The sequence below is a fragment of the Sturnira hondurensis genome, unplaced genomic scaffold, assembly GCF_014824575.4.
Source record: "Sturnira hondurensis isolate 20B ecotype Veracruz unplaced genomic scaffold, ASM1482457v3 Scaffold0000780, whole genome shotgun sequence".
In the NCBI taxonomy this organism is placed as follows: domain Eukaryota; kingdom Metazoa; phylum Chordata; class Mammalia; order Chiroptera; family Phyllostomidae; genus Sturnira; species Sturnira hondurensis.
Genome location: NW_028073411.1, coordinates 20866273 through 20883130, shown reverse-complemented (window position 1 = coordinate 20883130; position 16858 = coordinate 20866273). Strand labels below are relative to the sequence as shown.

At 64.8% G+C, this 16858-nt stretch overlaps 2 protein-coding genes across 5 annotated transcripts; both read right to left on the bottom strand.

The window, feature by feature from the left end:
* Nucleotides 1-108: 108 nt before the first annotated feature.
* HDAC10 (histone deacetylase 10) lies at nt 109-6129 on the bottom strand. 3 transcript variants are annotated; one of them, XM_037049043.1, is made up of 19 exons: nt 5274-6128; nt 5056-5190; nt 4760-4856; nt 4414-4511; nt 4222-4326; nt 4008-4076; nt 3475-3703; nt 3278-3337; nt 3111-3200; nt 2905-3011; nt 2742-2809; nt 2398-2662; nt 2194-2278; nt 1734-1825; nt 1536-1592; nt 1218-1296; nt 824-1006; nt 574-733; nt 111-419 (listed from the first exon to the last, which is right to left on the bottom strand). In XM_037049043.1, the coding sequence occupies exons 1-19, from the start codon at nt 5330-5332 to the stop codon at nt 409-411; spliced, it is 2049 nt and encodes a 682-aa protein (XP_036904938.1). In that variant the 5' UTR covers nt 5333-6128; the 3' UTR covers nt 111-408. The 3 variants fall into 3 exon arrangements, with proteins under 3 accessions (XP_036904935.1, XP_036904938.1, XP_036904936.1); XM_037049041.1 differs by adding an exon at nt 3704-3830 and having other exon boundaries at nt 113-733; nt 3475-3540; XM_037049040.1 differs by having other exon boundaries at nt 109-733; nt 5274-6129.
* A 1034-nt stretch (nt 6130-7163) lies between these two features.
* MAPK12 (mitogen-activated protein kinase 12) lies at nt 7164-15746 on the bottom strand. Of its 2 annotated transcripts, none has more exons than XM_037048998.1 (12): nt 15063-15741; nt 14830-14959; nt 12476-12534; nt 11666-11777; nt 11542-11571; nt 11238-11285; nt 10572-10686; nt 10310-10381; nt 10112-10191; nt 9954-10032; nt 9688-9861; nt 7164-7743 (listed from the first exon to the last, which is right to left on the bottom strand). In XM_037048998.1, the coding sequence occupies exons 1-12, from the start codon at nt 15185-15187 to the stop codon at nt 7664-7666; spliced, it is 1104 nt and encodes a 367-aa protein (XP_036904893.1). In that variant the 5' UTR covers nt 15188-15741; the 3' UTR covers nt 7164-7663. The 2 variants fall into 2 exon arrangements, 1 of the variants encoding a protein (XP_036904893.1); XR_005066863.1 differs by having other exon boundaries at nt 7654-7743; nt 9688-9766; nt 15063-15746.
* Nucleotides 15747-16858: the final 1112 nt, after the last annotated feature.

Below are 16858 nucleotides of genomic sequence, written 5' to 3'. Positions count from 1 at the left end.
GGAAGTGAGCGGTGGCCCGCGTGAAGGGGGCGGGGCCGGAGCGGGGTCTTGGTGTGGCCGACCGCAACGCGCTTCCGGCTTGGGGCGGCTGTCCCGCGGGTGGGAACCCTGAGGCCGGACGCCGCGGGCGCAATAAGGGAGGCGGAGTCAGACTTTCGCTTAAATGTTTACTGATTGGAGCGGCGGGAGCCGGGGCGGGGCCTTCGGTGCGGAGGCGGGTGTGCGGGGAGCGGACGCTGCTGCGAATGCTGCAGTGGACAAAACGCCCCTGAACCAGCGCCCGCGCGGGACGTCGGGACCGAGGCACCAGTGTGCGGGTGAATGTTTAACAGCAGCTCCTGTCTGCGGCGTTACTTCCGGGGTGCAAATACCCCCACCCTGGCCGGTGTCAAGCAGCCAGGTCAGCACTCAAGCGGGAGCTGGGAAGAGGCGCACAATCCGCTTGGCACTGCTGTACCAGTTCAGGGCAGCGCTCCGCTCTCAGGACGCAGCCACTGTCCACACGGAGCTCTAAAGCAGGATTGTCCCCCAGGGCCCCAGGCATTCCCTGTAAGCCGTATCCCCTAGTCTCACCGGCCACCTGCAGCATCTTCCACTGAGACTCCAGCTGCCTTCTCAGGTGCATCAGGGCTTGCTTGTCCCCTGAGGAGGCCACGCAGAAGGGGCCCAGGCTGGGGGGCGCCTCTCCATGCAGCACCTGGGCCAGGACGCCTGCCAGCTGGGGTGCGGATTCCTGGGCCAGGAGCAGAGTAAAGCAGTGAGTCAGTCACTGGACTGGTCTCACCGTCTGCCATCCCACAGCACATCCACCTGCCCACCTCACCTCAACCAGGAGGGCCAAGACTCGGCCCCCTGCTGGCACACGCAACAGTGCAGCCAGCAGTGCAACTTCAGAGTCCCGGAGGCCGTGGGCTGGCCCCAAGGCCAGCAGCACCAGGTCAGGTTGGAAGCCATAGGCCAGGGGCAGCACCAGCGCCAGGACAAAGTTCAGGAACCCGCCAGTCGTCTGTGTGAGGGACAGCAGCATAGCCCCATCCTCTCATCCAGGCGGCACCCCTGCCGCCAGCTCAGGCCACCCCACCTCCAAGTGTCAGGTGGGCAGCCATGCCCAAAGTCCCATCAGGAAGCCAGGAAGGGTAGGTGAAAGGCCAGGGGCCCGGCCTCCATGATGATGCCAGTAAGCAGCCAGAGCCTGCCCCTGGAGTGCCAACACTCACCCCCGGCAGTGGCATGGAGACATGGAACATGGACAGGGCAGCTGCCTCCTTGCCCCTGATGCTCAGCCACAGAGTCCTCCTTCCAGGGGAGAGTGGGCATATGCACAGGAGTGGTGTGAGTGAGACACCACGCATCCTCCAGAGCCCGGGTGGCAGAAGGGGAGGTGCAGGAGAGGTTGGGGATAGGGGTCCTGGGAGGGCTCACCCTCTGTGCTGGAGACCCTCCTGGCCTTGCTCCCAGGCCCCACAGCCCACCCACTCATCTCTTCTGGGGACCCACCCACAGGCAGGAACGTACACGTGACCCAAGGGGCATACCCATCGTCAGGAAGGTCCGATGGCCGATCCAGCTGTCCCACAGCCACACAGAGAAGCCTACAAGAAAAGGTGGTCCCAGGATAGGCTATGCTCGCCCCAACAGGAGTCTGTCCTCAGAGCCCTCCCCCTGTGGCCAGCCAGGGCAAGGACGCCCACAAGCCAGGCCTCACACACTCAGACCAGTCAGCTGCAGCTCACCTCTGGGCTCCCTGGGAAAGGCCATGCCGAATGGCCACGTCCAGAGTGGCTGCTGCAGCAGGAGCCAGGGTGGCTGCAAGGCCACTGCTCACCTGGGGGGCCAATAAAAGCAGTGGAGGGCCACTCCCAAGCCAGGTAAACAGACCCATCATCGGTCCTTCTCTTGGTCCCTGTCTCTGTGGCTGTCATCTGTACCCTCTGAGGTCACATCGCCCCATTTCTGAAAATAAGGTGCCTAGAACCACTTTAAGTATCCACCTTCTCCTCTACCAAAGAGCATTTAGTTGAGGGGCCAAGGGGCTGCTCCTGACCCTGCTCCTAGGGGCTCCCCTGGGAAGGGTCCCAGGCACAAGGCAACACTCACATTCACTTGGTTCTGCACCCCCATTCCTCCCCTGGATAGGCCACCTATCACGGGCAGGTTCTGGGCCCCACCCCCAGCTCCTCTAGGTGCCCCCACCTGCCCATCCAAGATCCCATTTAAGAGATACAGGATCTTCCCAAGCGCAATGACAGCCTCATCCTTGGCCAGGGTCTCGTGTAGCCTGTGGTGGGCAAACCAGAGGAACACAAGGACACTGGGTGACGCAGGATCACAGGTGAGTCACACAAAGGTGCATGGTGGACATGGCCCCATCCCTGTCCTCAGGCCCGCTCTGCCCACCTGGCCCAGGCTTGTGCCTCCTCCTTCTGGCTCGACCCCTCCTGATGGAGGACATCAGGGGGCAGGACCAGGGCAGTGTCCAGGGGAATCAGAGCAACAGCTGTGCGGACAGGTGGTGTGGGGCGCAGGTGCAGCTGGTTCTGGAGGGATCTTAGTGCCACCGTGGCTTGGGCTGCTGCAGCCTTGAATTCAGGGCCCCCAGGCAGCAGAGGTGAGGGCCTCTCCTCCGGGGAGCAGGTGCTGGGACTCAGGACAGGGGCTGAGTCTAGGAAGTGGTTCAGAGTCATAGTCATGTTGTGGGAGCCCAAGGTGCAATCCCACCACCCGGCCAAGGCCACACTGACCTTGCTGCTGGAGGCTCATCCAGTGAGGGGCATGGGCAGCCCGTACACTCTGAATGGACTCCAGGGCACTGCAGGGAGAGACAGGAGCAGCGGTGAGGCCTGGCCTTGCAACGCCCCCCCCCCCCCCCCCCGCCCCGGCCTCCCAGCCTCCTACCACTTGCACCTGTGAAGTGGCACCATGGGCCCCGACAGGGGCAGGGCAGGGTCACCCAGCAGGGCCTGCACCGTCATGCACACAGACTCAGAGAGCGATTCCAGATGGTAGCCACCCTGGGAAGAGGTGGGAGGGCAGGGTGTCACTGGGGCAATAGGCCACTCCAAGTGCACCTCCACCTCCAGCCCGTGGACCCTCCCTGTTGCCACAGTCACCTCCAGCATCAAACAGACCCGGCCACCAGCCAACACCTGCAGCAGCTGCGTGAGGTGGGCGAAACACTCTGGTGTGGCCTGCATCTGCCCCTGGAACCAGATCCAGGTGTGATGGGGGCCTGGCTGCTGGACTCCAAGACCCCCTTCCGGCCAGGCCAGGCCCTCACCTCAGGGTCCCCGACTGCTGAGTCAAATCCTGCTGAGACTAGCACCAGCTCAGGATCAAACTGCAGGGAGGGGGTAAAGGGGAGACTCCCTTAGAGAGACCCTTCCCACCCTCATTCTATGCTGGTGGAGTGGGGGGGGACTCTGGGCATCAAGTTGCCCCCCTCCTTCGATCGAGACAGCCCCCTCACACAGTCACCTCAAAAGCCAGGGGGAGTAGCACGTGCAGGAAGGCAGCCACGTAGTCGGCGTTCCCCATCCCAACCTGCAGCCACAAGCACCAGTGTTGGGCCCTGCCAGGGCAGGCTGTGGGGTCTGCACCCCTGCAGCCCAGGCTCTGGGGGTGACCCTGGACTACACTCACGAGGCCCAGAGCTGTGGGGCAGGAGATCTGGGCAGGGGCAGGAGGAGGGTGGGGAGGGCAGCACCTGGTTCCAGGGTAGGTTGACAGTGAAGCCTCGGCCCCGCCCCTGCCCAACAGCATCTGCATTGGACTCTGGCAGGTGGGGCCAGAAGCGCCCATGCTCGTATCGGTGCCAGGAGAAGTAAAGGACACTGCAGACAACCAGTTGGGGTCAAAGGTCAGAGGTCAGGATGCACAACGCCATGGCCCCTCACAGAACCCCGACCCTTGAGCACACAGCTATGTCCAGCTAGGAATTTCCCAGGTCAGGCTGTGTGCCCCGAAGAGTGGGGTCACAGTGAAGGATTGTATCCCCACCCCTAACTCACCTGGGGTCATCCTCAAAAATATACTGTATGCCCTGGCCGTGATGGATGTCCCAGTCAACAATGAGGATCCTGGAGACAGACAACACCAGGCTCACGATGTGGGGGACAGCGCCCCGCCAGGGTTGGGGGGGGCTAGGTGTGTCTCTCAGCAGCCTGCTCTGCTCAGCCCTCCTGTGAGGCCCCCACCCCCACCAACAGCCAGCCCAGCACACACCTGTGCAGTCCACGTTCCTGCTGGGCATGCTTGGCCGCTATGGCCACATTATTGAACACACAGAATCCACTGGCGGCGGCCCTCTGGCTGTGGTGCCCAGGAGGCCTGGGGGGGGGGCACGGGGCATGTCAGGGTCATCCGTGCCCACACGGGGGGAAGTGGAGGCAGCCAGGGCGGAAGGGCAGCTCTCACCTCACCAGGGCAAGCCCGTTGTGCACAGCCCCTGTCAGCACTGCGTCCACCAGCTGCAGCCCAGCCCCCGTGGCCAGCCGGGCACAATGGAAGGTACTCTGCTGGGGCAGGGGAGCAGATGAACCCCACACCAGCTGCCCCCCACAGACTGCCCAGATCTGTGCCAGGCCACAAGACACCAAGTGCTGAGTGTAACGGGCCAGGACAGTCCCAGGTGCCAGCAGCAGCAGGTATGCAAGGCGCTGGCACGTCCATGAACATAGGGACACTGGCCAAGTGGGCAGCCATGGCCATGAGCAGGCATGGGGCATGAGGATGGTGGGGAGTGTGTCCCCAGGGCACGTACCGGATGGAAGTAGATGGCATCAAACTGTCCCGACAGGGCCTGAAGCTCCTCTGTGCTCAAGGCCTGGGTTCCCCGCAACAGGGCCACATACTCCGGGCTGCAGAGGAGCAAGGAGGCAAGGCAGAGTCATCAGCAGAACTGGGGAGGGGAGGACTGCCCACCTCACTGCTCTCTCACCCACCCACCCAGTGGTGAGGCTCTGGGGGAGGGGCACTGTCTTTGAGGCTCTGGCTGGCAGGGGTGGACTCAGGTCCCAGGGTGTGTCCTCCAGGACATGTGGCCACCCCTGGTCTGACCTGTGCACCAGGCCCAGCTCCGTCTCCGAGGCCTCTCGGGCTGTCAATCGTAGACACCTCTGCTCTAGGCCCCGCTGCTGCAAGCGTTCCAGGGCGGTAATCAGGCGCTCAGGGCACTCGATCTCACACTCGGGACTGAGTGGACAGAGAACTCAGACTTGAATGCCCTGGGCATTCAGTCCCCTCCCCACCCCACACCTCTGCCAGGTCACACTTACTCATCCCAGAGCAACCTGGCAGCCGTCATGTCCTCGTGGTACACGAGTGCTGTCCTCATGGCTCAGGTGTGGGTGTGAGGGCTGAAGCCCCAGCCCAAGCTGCCGTGTGCTATCCGTCCTCACCTTGCAGCCCCAGGGAGCAGCGAACGCCTGGCCACAGCCGGGGCGGCCAGCACCCAGCCTAGGCAGGGGCACGCAGAGCACAGGCAGGAAGGAAGCCCAAGGCTACATACAGCCCGACTCAGAAGGAGCCGAGGTCGGCAAGGTTGCACCTACAGTCCCGCTTCCGGCTTCCTGCGAGAGAAGCACTGGGACCGTCCCGCCCCCTTGCCGCTCCAGCCGCAGCTCCAGCTCCTCCTACCTGGAGCCGGACGGGTCCCCGGCCTCATTCCCCTTTAGCGATGGGAGGGGACGAGTGTGAGGGCCGAGGGCTAGTGTGCCCAGACTCACACGGAAGTCTCGGTGGTCACACTGCGTGCCATGGGTGGTGCCCCTGCACCCCAACACCCCCAGACCCATCCGGGCTCCAGGAGCAGCAGCGAGGGAAGGAGCTGGGAGCCGGGCCTCAAGAGCCAGGCCTTGTGGCAGGAGAGCGCCCCGTCGGCCGGGGCCTGGCCTGGGCTGCCCACTACACTGCGCTGCCCCCAGGGTTTAAGGAGGGAGTGACAAAGGTCCGATTTAAGCTCCAGGAAGGTTCGCGGCCTACGAGCTGGCGGCAAGGTGGCTAGGAAACGGGGCAGCATGGGGCGCGGGAAAGGCGGGCAGAGAGATGGACTGGGCGAGGGGTGAGCTGAACGATGAATGAAGCCAGCGAAGTCGGTGGCACGAGTACAACAGCAGCCGCGAGACCGAACCTCTGGAACTGGGCCCTGGGGGCGGGTCCCTTGGAGGAGGAGCGTGGGCGTGGCGCGGTGGGAGGTGGAGCCCTGGGCGAGGCGTGGTGGGAGGTAGCGCCTTAGCGCCCCCATCACGATCCTAGGTAGCCCCGGCACTACAGGGGGCTCTGGGGAGACTCCAAATAGGTCATTTGGGGTCAGATGCGCGCCAATCACGGTGGGGGCTAGGGAATGATGTGCTGTGATTGGCCACCCTGGGACACATGCCTGGCGGGGGGGGGGGGGGGGGGGGNGGGGGGGGGGGGGGACATGGTCAGCCGCCGGCAGCCTTACTTGGATGCTGGAGAGCAGAGGGCCCCAGCAGGAGTCTGTCCCGAAGGTGCGGGAAGACCTCTGGACAGAGAAGGCCAGTGTCCGCTGTGGCAACTCGTCTGACCATCTTTGGCTTGAACAACTGTGCGTGTGCCCCACCCAACTTTAGGCCGGGAGAATCGTCTGGCCCCGCTTTAGGGGCACCTACTCTGGGGACAGATGGGAGGAGCCAAGGCGGCCGCCGGAGCCCCAGAGTGGCTACTGACTGCGCTGCGAGCTCTTGAAGATGTCGAATGACCAGCAGAGGGCCCTGTGGGCTTGGCGATGGCGCTAGGATGTGGCAGCGGGAGAGAGCAGAAACCCTTCTCTCCAGGGACACCAGGGTGGAGGCTCGAGGTGCCTCTGGGTCCAACATGGCTCCCCCTCCCCAGGAACCTGGTCTTGGACAGAGCAAGGACCCAAACAGCTAGGACTGAGCTCCAGGTTGGACCCTAACTACCCAACTCTCATCAGACCCTGCCCCAAGGTTGGGCTCCAGAGTCCAAACCATTAGAGGAAGGCCAGCTTAAAAGCTCCAGGTTCCAGGCTCCCTGGCACAGACCAGGGGAAGTGGGCACCAGCTCTGTGACCCGGGGAAGCAGGGCTGAGGCTCCCGGGCTGGCCTCCTTTCTCTGTGTAAGGCTGCAGCTCAGAGGCCTAAAGGCGGAGGTCCAGCCAAAGAATCAGGAAGCGAAACCAGAGCGGAAGCTCTACAAAAGGGTTTATTTCCTCCCAGCCCTGTGGGCACATGAGGACAATTTACATTCCAGGCTGGGCGTGCAGGAGAGTCCACACCAGCACCCCCCAGGAGAGAAGACCCTGAGTCAGCACCTGTGCCCTCCCTGTCCTTCTCAGCCACGTGCGCTGGGCCTCAGCAGGCAGGGTCCGGGGCCAGGCCTTGACCCCAAGCCCCACCCCACCCCACCCCTAAGGCTCTGAGGCCTCTTGCTGCAGCCTGCTCAGGGGACGGCTGCTCAGGGGCTCAGGGACCAGCCCAGGCTGGATGGGACGGGGTCCTGCCCAGAAAGTCCAAATGCCCCTCCAAGGTGAGGCTGAGGTGGGGCCTGACAGCAGGGCCGCAGGCTTGGAATGAGGAGTCTCCTGGGGTACAAGCACCAGCCAAGGTCGCCACATCTCCCTTCTAGGGGGAAGCCCCCGCCAGGGTCCCCATGGCATCCCCACCACCCTCAGGGCCCAGGGTCTTCACAGGGCTGTCTCCTTGGAGGCCTTGGCCCCCAGCTGACGGGGGGGCTTGAAGCTGAGCACCTCTCTGTACGTGTCACCTGGGGTGGGGTGAGGGGGAGATGGAGAGTCATGGCAGAAGGGCCCAGTCACCCTTCAGAATCAACCCCCACAGTCCGCACCACGTCCAGTGCCAGCCCACTGGTGCTCGCCCTGCCCAGCGAGGAGCCTTGTGAGACCCTGCTCAGGGTGGCAGTGGGCAGAGCTCCCAGGCCCAACCATTGACTGGGAGCCTACTGCCCCCAAAACATCAGGGTCAGAGGTCACCACTGGGGTGTGGACGCCAGGTGGGCTCCTTTGTGCCATCCATGTGACTCCATCCTAGACCACGGTCACTATCGGCCCACCAGAGTTTGTCCACAGCACCTGCCCACTCTGAGGGTGCTCCTGGGACTCAGAGCCACTGTTCCCGAAGCAGCCAGGCCGGCCTCAGCCCCACAGCCTGCCATCGTGAACGTGACCCATGTGCTCATTCAGGACGCTGCTCCAGGCCCATCCAGACACGGCCGAGCCCCTGGATCCTGAGTGTCCAGGGGACTTCCCCCCAACTACCTCGCCAGGTGGCCACGTTCCCTGAACCATGTGCCCGGAGCCAGCCATCTAAAGGCGGGTGAGGGAGGCCCGCTCTACCCGCCCCAGACCAGTCTGCAAATGGGCAGGTTCCGCTCTGCCTACCCCCTCCTTTCCTGCTTGACTGGCCAGCGGGGTGCCAGTCTGGGGGACACAGGTCCTCCACGAGCCCTGCTCAGGACACACTGCCGTCAGAGGGTCTATGAGGTGTGCCCTGCCTTTGGCTGAGTGTGTACGTTCCCTCCGACCCCACTCTAGGGGCCGCCTGCACAGGGAAGGTGTGTGGGAAGAGGCCCCTGCCACAGAGCTGGCTTTTCCCAGGGAAAGAAGAGAGGATGAAAGTTTGCGTCCTGACCCAGGCCTCAGCCACAAACATGCCACGTGTCCGCCCCAGGCTTCAGTCAAAGCAGAGCTCTCAGCATGGTTTGTGTGGGCGGGGACCACAGAGAGGATCCTGTGGCCCGCGGTTTCTGTGAAATCTTGTTTTAGCAACAGAAAACTTTCATCAAACCAAATTTACGAACACGAAACAGCACAGATAAGGGTGGAGGCCCTGCTGAAGCCAAGGACCCCGGTGGTCCTAAGGAAACATGGCTTGGGAACCACAATCGGTCGGGCCCCACCGGTGCCCCCTGTGCAGGACTAAGGCCCTGGGTCTGAGGAAGAGCCAGGGGGGGGCCTATGACCCTGGCAGCCATGTGCCATGGTCCCAGTGGTGCTGGCTGCTGCCCTTGGGGATCCCTGAACCCCCAGACTGCTCCAGCAGCCACCGGAAGACACCAGGCCCAGCCCCTGTGGCCCGCCACTCCGGAAGACAGACAGAGAAGGCCAGCTCCAGCAGGGGGTGAGGACCACAGCTGAGGGAGGCCTGGGGCCTGACCAGGCAGCCATCCTGGTGTGAGGCTGAAAAGGTGCAGTTTGACCCCCAGAAATGAGGGGAGGGGCCAAGTGTGAGGGTCTGGCCGGCGCAAAGCCTGGTGATGCAGAGGAGTGACGGGGTCTGATCTGCTAAGAGGGTGGGAGGGCACCAGCCAGGAGGAGTAAGGTGCGGTGGGCTGGCCAGGTGGCCCTTACCCCAGGGGCAGGACACAGGGGTATGCAGTTGTCCAAGTGAAAGAGGCGAGGAGCGGGCACGTCCAAGAAGAGTGAGCAGAGAGGCCTGGGGACAAGTAGGTGTGGAGGGGCCAGGATGGCCCACAGAGGCGAGGTGTTCCCAACCGCCCAGAGCTTAGGCTGGCTGCGGCAGATCCAGGAGCCCAGCTCAGGCTCCCTCATGCGCCCCCACGCTGGGACGCCCCCTGCCCTCTGACCTCCCACTGTGTCCCTCACTTGGCGGACCCCGGACTCTGAGCCCGGCCACCTGTGTGCAGTTCACGGGGGCCCAGCCGCAGGCCCTACCTAGAGCCCTCACTCACGCTTCCACTCGTCCAGCGTGCGGTCCACGTCATCGAAGGACTCGTCGTACTTCTGGGCCTTGGGCTCATCCTCCGTGTCCCGCAGTGACTCAAAGTAGGGGTGGGTCAGCGCCTCAGCCGCTGTCACCCGCTGCTCCGCATCCAGCACCAGCATTTTCTCCAGGAGGTTCACGGCTGCAGGGAGGGCGGGTCAGGGTGGGCGAAGGGGAGGGCGCCACACACAGCACCCAGTCACCAGCCCCGTGCTCCCCCAAGTCCAGCCCTACCCAGAGGGCTCGCATTGGTCAGGATAGAGGCAAAATCCTTCTTCTCCAGCTCGGGGAGGCCCTTCATGTAGTCCTTCGCCTGGGCAGGAAAAAATGGTGAGGGGCCAGCTCCGAGGCCTGGCTGGGGCCCCTCCAGCACCTGCCCAGCTCCCGCTGACCTCAGCACTCTGCAGCCTCTGCACGAAGTCATCGGGAGGTGTCCCCGTCACCTTCAGGATCTCTTTCAGCTGATCCAGGTCTCCGCCGAGCTCAGGAACACCATGTGGGCTCGGGTTCAGGGCTGAACACCCCCCACCCAGCCTGGACAGTGTACCCAGCCACCATCCAGCCCGCCTGGCCCCACAGGTGCAGGATACGGTCGTTGCCCTTGAACAGCGTCTTCCCAGTGATCATCTCCGCCATGATGCAGCCCGCAGACCAGACATCCACTGAGACAGAAGCCCCCTCATCAGGGCTCTGTGGGCCGGGAGGGGACGCACGGGGGGCATGGACATAGGGGCCATCTGGCCCGCCACACCCTCCTGGCTCCATCCCAGCTCCGTAGCCTCCAGAGGAGCAGCCTCAGGCCAGGAAGGTGGGGTGTCCAGGTGGTAGCCCCATCTCCGGGCAGTCTCTCACCTGTCTGTGTGTAGTGCATCCAATTCAAAATGACCTCAGGTGCCCGGTACCACCGAGTCACCACGTACCCGGTCATCTCGCTGTCTGCCTGTCTGGCCAGGCCGAAGTCCAAGATCTGCAGCCAGAATCAGGAGGGTGGGGCACAGGGGCCCCTGGGAGCGAGTGAGCCAGCCCAGGGTCCGGGGGGCCCCCAGGGAATGTGCACACTGGGGCTCCTGCCAGCCCTCCAGGGCCTGGGGTCACAGACACAGAGCCTCAGCCTCCCGGTGGGTGCCCACCCAGCCAGTGTGCCCAGCCCTACAGAACCCGCCTCCCCCACCCTTGGGACCATGTACCCCAATGGTCTCCTCTCCATTTCTCCACTCCCTGCTGACCTTCTAGGTCCTGACAGGCACCTCTGGGGAGGCCTTGTGGGCCCTCTCTGGCTCAGGCATGAGGCACTGGGGGCTGCCTCCTGCCCCTCACCTCAAGCAGGTGGAGGAATGGGCCCTATGCCACCCCATTAAGTGCCTCCCCAGGGCGCATCTGGCCGTTAGCTGCCGGGCCATGGGCTCACGGCAGGTCCCTCTGCCTGGGCCCAGGCCAGCCCTCCTCCGGGTCTGAGGACCAAGAACGTGGTGGGCAGGCAGGCAGATGGGAGGGGGCCCAGCCCCACTGGACACACACCTTCAGCTCACAGTCCTCGTTCACCGCCAGGTTGCTGGGCTTCAGGTCCTGCGGGCAGAGGAGAGGTGGCTGTGTGGCCCGCCAGCAGGGGCGAAGGGGCAGGAGCTGAGGAAGCAGCTGAGCCTGGGAGCAGGCAGACCGGCGAGGGCAGAGGTGCCTGGGCCCCAGGGCTGTGTACAGACACTGCGTGACCTCCCCACGGGATCCCTCATGCCCCCTCCAGGGAGAACCAGAGGCTCCTAGGAGCTGAGCCCTTTGAATACCCACACACACAGGGGAAGCTCCTACCGCCTCCGGGACTCACCCTGTGAACAACGCCAGCAGCGTGGATATACTGTGAGAACAGAGAGAGAGTCAGCGTGTCCCCTCACCGGGACCTCACCCCACAGGCCAGCCAGGGGCCTCCCCACCCACTAGTTTGTACTCACCTTCAGCCCTTTCAGCATCTGGTAGACGAGGAACTGGATCCGGTCCTCACTCAGCTTCTCGAGTTTCATGAGCTTGCCCAGGTCAGTGCCCATGAACGGCATGACCAGGTAGCTGCGGGGCAGGGCTGGCTCAGGCCTGGGAAGACCCCCCACCACCTCCCAAGCATCCCCACACCCCAGGGTGGGAGGGACTGTGCCTGGTGAAGGTCTGGGGACATCTGTGCTGACAGGGAGGGGAGGGAAGTGCCGATGGGACGGCAAGAGGCAAGACATCAGTTCGAGGGCCAGGCTGGGTGGGTGGAGGGAGACTAAGGGGCGGAGCCTGGACAGTGCAGCCAGTGCGGCCCTCGACCTCCACAAGGCCAGGCAGTGGGGAGCCCATCCCCCGCCCTTCCCAGGCCAGGCCCCTGGCTCCTGGCCAACAGTAGTGGGAGCCCAGGGGCTGCTGCCCTCCCTGCCCTCCAGCCAAGGTCAGCAGCTCCAGTTACGGCCGCACACTCCTGCCAGCTCCCAAACACCAGGTCCAAGGCTCACACCTCCAGCCCCAGAGACAGCCCGGTGCCGAGCGTGCCGAGAAGCGGAGGCCCGGGCTCCACGAGGCTGTGCCACGGGTCCCAGCGGCACGTGGAGGGGGGGCAGACTGGGGTGTGAGGACAGGGGCGGGGGTGCATGTGCCTCCACACCCCCATCTCGGCTACAGGCAACACCCACTCCAGCTGGCCCTCGTGCCAACCCAGAACCCCAAACTGGTGCCCAGGCGCGCCCCAACACCCACCCGCCCTGCCCAGCCAGCCCCAGCCTGGCACTCACAAGTCTGTGAAATCATCCAGGGTCTCGTCTGGAGTGAACACGTCCAGCAGCCCGATCACCTGGGGAGGAGGCCAGAGCACCAGGTGGGATGGGGGGCCACCCGCCAGGCTGGCACTGTGCTCCAGGCAGGAAAGTCCCCTACAGCTGTCCTCGTCTTCCCCCACTGTCCACAGCACCGGCTCTGCCCACTGGCAGCACCGCCGGCCCTGGCACACCTGCCCCAGACGCAGGCTATTTTTGGCTGGTGACAGCTGGGATCCTCTGGGGGAAGGGCAGCCCCCAATCTGGATCGGCTCCCAGCAGTCCAAGGAGCTCCAGTTCCTTGGCCCTTCCTCCCTCCCCGTCTTCCTGTCCCCATTGTAAACCTGGGACCAGGATGGGGACGGCCTCCCAGAGGAGAGCCAACATCCGGCAGGTACTTCCCGGGGCTGGGCCTCTGTGGGAGAGGCCCAGAGAGGCAGCACTGTGACCAACCCAACAGTCAGGCCCGGGCCCTCAGACCCCTGGTCAGGGGCAAGGGACAGCAGACATGAAATGTGACAGCTAGGGCCCAGGGCTCAGAGGGACAGGGACCCAGGGGGGCCTGTACATTTGAGCAGCACAGAGGCAGGTAGGTGTGCCATGGGGACAGGGGTCAGGGGACTCCTGGTAGAGGCCATGAGCATGGTGCCAGAGGCGGAAGAGAGAAAGAACCTTTGGAGCATTTGAGGAACACAGGGAGGGAGGCCAGGTGGCCGAGGCCCAGGCCAGGGAGAGCCAAGCAGAGGCCGGAGGGAGCCGGAGCGGGCCTTGCTCGCCGGGCGAAGTCTTGCCTTTGGTCCCAGGACCGAGGGGGAAGGGCTGGCACAGGCATCACGCCAGACGTGAGCACAGACTGCAGCCACCGGAGGGCGAGTCACAGCAGGCAGGAGGGAACAGGGTGGGACGTCCAGAGAGGGGTCTGGACGCAGGTAAGGCCCGGAGCACCGGGAGCGACTGAGCAAGAGGAGAACAGAGTCCCGGGGGTTGGGGCCCATGTGGTCGAAGTGCCTTTAGGTGCGGTGCGCATGGAGCCTGAGGCTGAAGGCAGGAGAGGGAGACTGGCACTGGGAGCGGTGGGGGTCTCTGGCAACTCCTCCACCCGCCACTGGACTCAGCCTCTCCAGACGGTTTCCCTCCAGGAAAGGGCGTCCGAGACCGGCCCAGTCTCTCCATCTGTGTGCGGGTGCCCTTGGGGAACATGGCAGGATGAGCAGGATGGGTGGGTGCGCGTGGGGGTGGGGAGTGGGAAGCCGGGTGAAGCCTTGGGCGGGGATCTGCCCTCATGGGGACACGGCTCAAGCATGAGCAGGTGTGACCAGGAGGGAGCGAGGCCCAGGCTGGGCTGGTGTCCACCATGAATGGATTTCACCCTGGGAAGAGGGGACCAGTTCCCTGGGGGATTCCTTCTCCCGAAGGGAGGCTGGTGGCTCCGGCAACTGGGGAGGGGCCAAACCGGATGCCAGGAGCAAAGTTAGCCGGGGTCTGGGTGCCTGCACCACCAGCCCTCACACTGGGCCCAGAGGAGGGTGAGGCAGGTGCGGCTGAGGTGGGGTCGGGGAGCAGAGTTCTTGGCCTCGATGGGTCTGTACTGAGAAGCAGCAGGCTCCCACAGCCGAGCAGCCAGCCACAGCCACCAGAGAGGCCCACGCTGCCGAGAGTGGCATTCTGAGGGCCTATCTGAAGACCAAGGAGGTCTTTTCCTGTTGGAGACCCAGGTCTGCCACTCTCCCCGTCCACAAAACCCCAGCCAGACACCTGTGTCCAGTCCCTTGGACCCTTCATGCACCAACCCCGAACCTTCCCTTGCCGGGGACCCTAGGTGCCTGGGTGACAGGACAGGGCTGCCTGCTCCCATTCCCTGTCTAGCTCAGCGTCCCCAGGGTCCCCGGGGACGGAAGGTCCTCTGGCTTTGGGGGAGGTGGACTGGGGCAGGGTGGGTTCCAGAAAGGGCTGAAATGGCTGGAGAAATCACCTGGGCTGGGGCTGCAGGAGATGCCCAGGAACAGGGAAGAGGCTAAGTGCCCCTTCCAGAAAATAGGTCCACAGAATTTGAGGTGACATCTGGGCCTTTCCTTGACCAGGGCCTGGGCTGCAGAGCCGGATGGGGCCTGGTGAGAGGGTGGTGGGCACCGCCCCCTTAGGACTGTCCTGGGTGGAGAGAACTAGAGCCCGGGCAGCTCGCTCTCGCTCTCCCTCGACCTTCTGCGGATGCTGCCCCGACATGGGGGACGCCTAAGTGGCCAGGTGAGGGGCAGGTCTTCTGGGGCAGATTCTGAAGGGGACCCAGAGAGGACCGGGAGCCAGCAGGGGCCCGGCACCGCCGGCGCACTCACATTCTCGTGGCGCATGTGCTTCAGGAGGCGCAGCTCGCGGTAGGCGCGCTTGGCGAACAGCGCGGACTGGAAGGGCCGGTACAGCTTCTTGATGGCCACCTTGGCGCCTGTGCGGCTGTCCACAGCCGAGCTGAGGGACGCACTGTTTAGCGGGAGGGTCCGCCACCCCGCCTAGCCACCTGCCTCCGGCCCGCCGGCCCGCCGGCCCGCCACCCCGCCGGGCCTGCGCTCACCACACTGCGCCATAGGCGCCCGAGCCAACGGGCTGCAGGTCCTGGTACACGGCGCGCACCTCCCAGGCCGTCTTGGTCACCTCCTGGCGGTAAAAGCCCCTGCGGGCGGGCGGCGGAGAGCTCATGGATCGGCGCGACTCCACGGCCACCGCACTGGCACTCTGCTCCCGGTTCTTCCCTCCGGCGCTCGGGAGCCGCGGACCCCGACCCGGGCCCGTGTGGCACGCGGTCCCACCCCGGCCGGCGGACCAACCGGTCCCAGGGCCGCGCGCACGTGACGACCCGCCCGCCCTCCGGCCCCTCCGGAAACCCGAGGCGGCGGCCGCCGGGAAGGCCCGGGGCGGGGAGAGGGGGACGCAGGGGGAGGGGAGCGCGGCCGGCACAGAAGCCCCAGCTGTAAGGGGACAAGGGTTTCAGACTTCGCCCGCCTCCGCGCTCAGGCTGAACTGCTCCGCTGGGATCGGGGTGACTTAGAGGGGGTCCCAGTCTCCTGCTTACTAACCATGCTCCCAGAGTGCCGGCCCGCGGGACTCGTATCTAGCCCTGGTCACTGTCCCCCAGGCCTGACGGCTTCCACTTCCCCTGAACCCGGTCCCCCAACCCTGAGGTCCCTGAGATGGACACGGAGTTCTCACTGGCCCTGTTCAGCTCTACACACCCCAAGATACCCCTTTCCCCTGGGTCGATGTGACCAGCCCCCCCGTGGAGGGGGGTGCAGTGTCTGCCTGGTCTGCACCCTCCTCCCCCATGGGGCAGCTGGTTGTGTCCCAAACTTAGGCTGTACCCCCAGCACCCCCCCACCCCGTGGCGGCTGACCCCGGGCCTTCCACACCCAGGAGCCAGAGGGGTGATCCCATAGGGCCCCCTTGGTGCCTGTGTGCACCCCACTTGGGAGCCTGCTCCAAGCATTTGCAAGTCCATCTGCCTGTCCAGCCTACTCCCCCCCTCCATTTGCCCTTTAAAGCCCTGCCTGAGCCTCCCTGCTCCCTCCAGAGAGGTGCGCCTGACCCCTTACTCCTCTCCGTGGGGGCGTCATTCTTTCATGAGTCACACCCCACTCGGGACCAGGGGTTTTGAAGGGCAGAGCCACCCCAGACCAGCGACCCAGATCTGAGCGGGGAGGGGTGACAGGGTCCCGGGCCCTGCTCGCCTCCGTGAGCCAGCAGCCCCCACCCAGCCAGAGCAGCTTCACACCTGGGGTACGAGCGGGTGACGCTGAGCCCTTGGGGCTGGGGATGGTCGGAAGGGACAGCTGGGTATCCCTGGAGCCACAACCACCCTCGCCCGTGCCCTTGGCAGCCTGGGCTTCTGCTGGCATGCCACTGTCCCCTCCAGGGAAGCCCCCGGCTGGGCCCCTCTACTTCTGCAGCGGGCCCCCATTGGGACCAGGCCCCCAGGTGGAGTGTGTCACAGTTCTGGCAGCCCCCCACCCTTAGGACTTGGCACAGCTTGGTCTCCAGGGGCTCCCAGGACCTGAAACCTAGCAGCCTCACTGCCCAGGCCCCTGGAGGTTCAGCAGGACCCAGGGTGTGATGCTGAGTGTCCCCGTCCTGGAGTTACTCCGCCTGACACTCCCTGAGGACCACGCCCTCCCCGACCTGCCTGAGGTGGTCTCTTCCCCCTCAGTCGGGAAGGGAAGCTGTTCTCTCATCCTATCCGGCCCCAGGCAAGTCCCACAAACCCCTCAACTCTCCCCCACCACACACAGTCTCACTGACCCCTGAGTGAAGGGGCAGGTCTGGATCTGACCAGATGCAGGTTGATCTGGAAGATGTCATCACACCCCACCCGGTCCC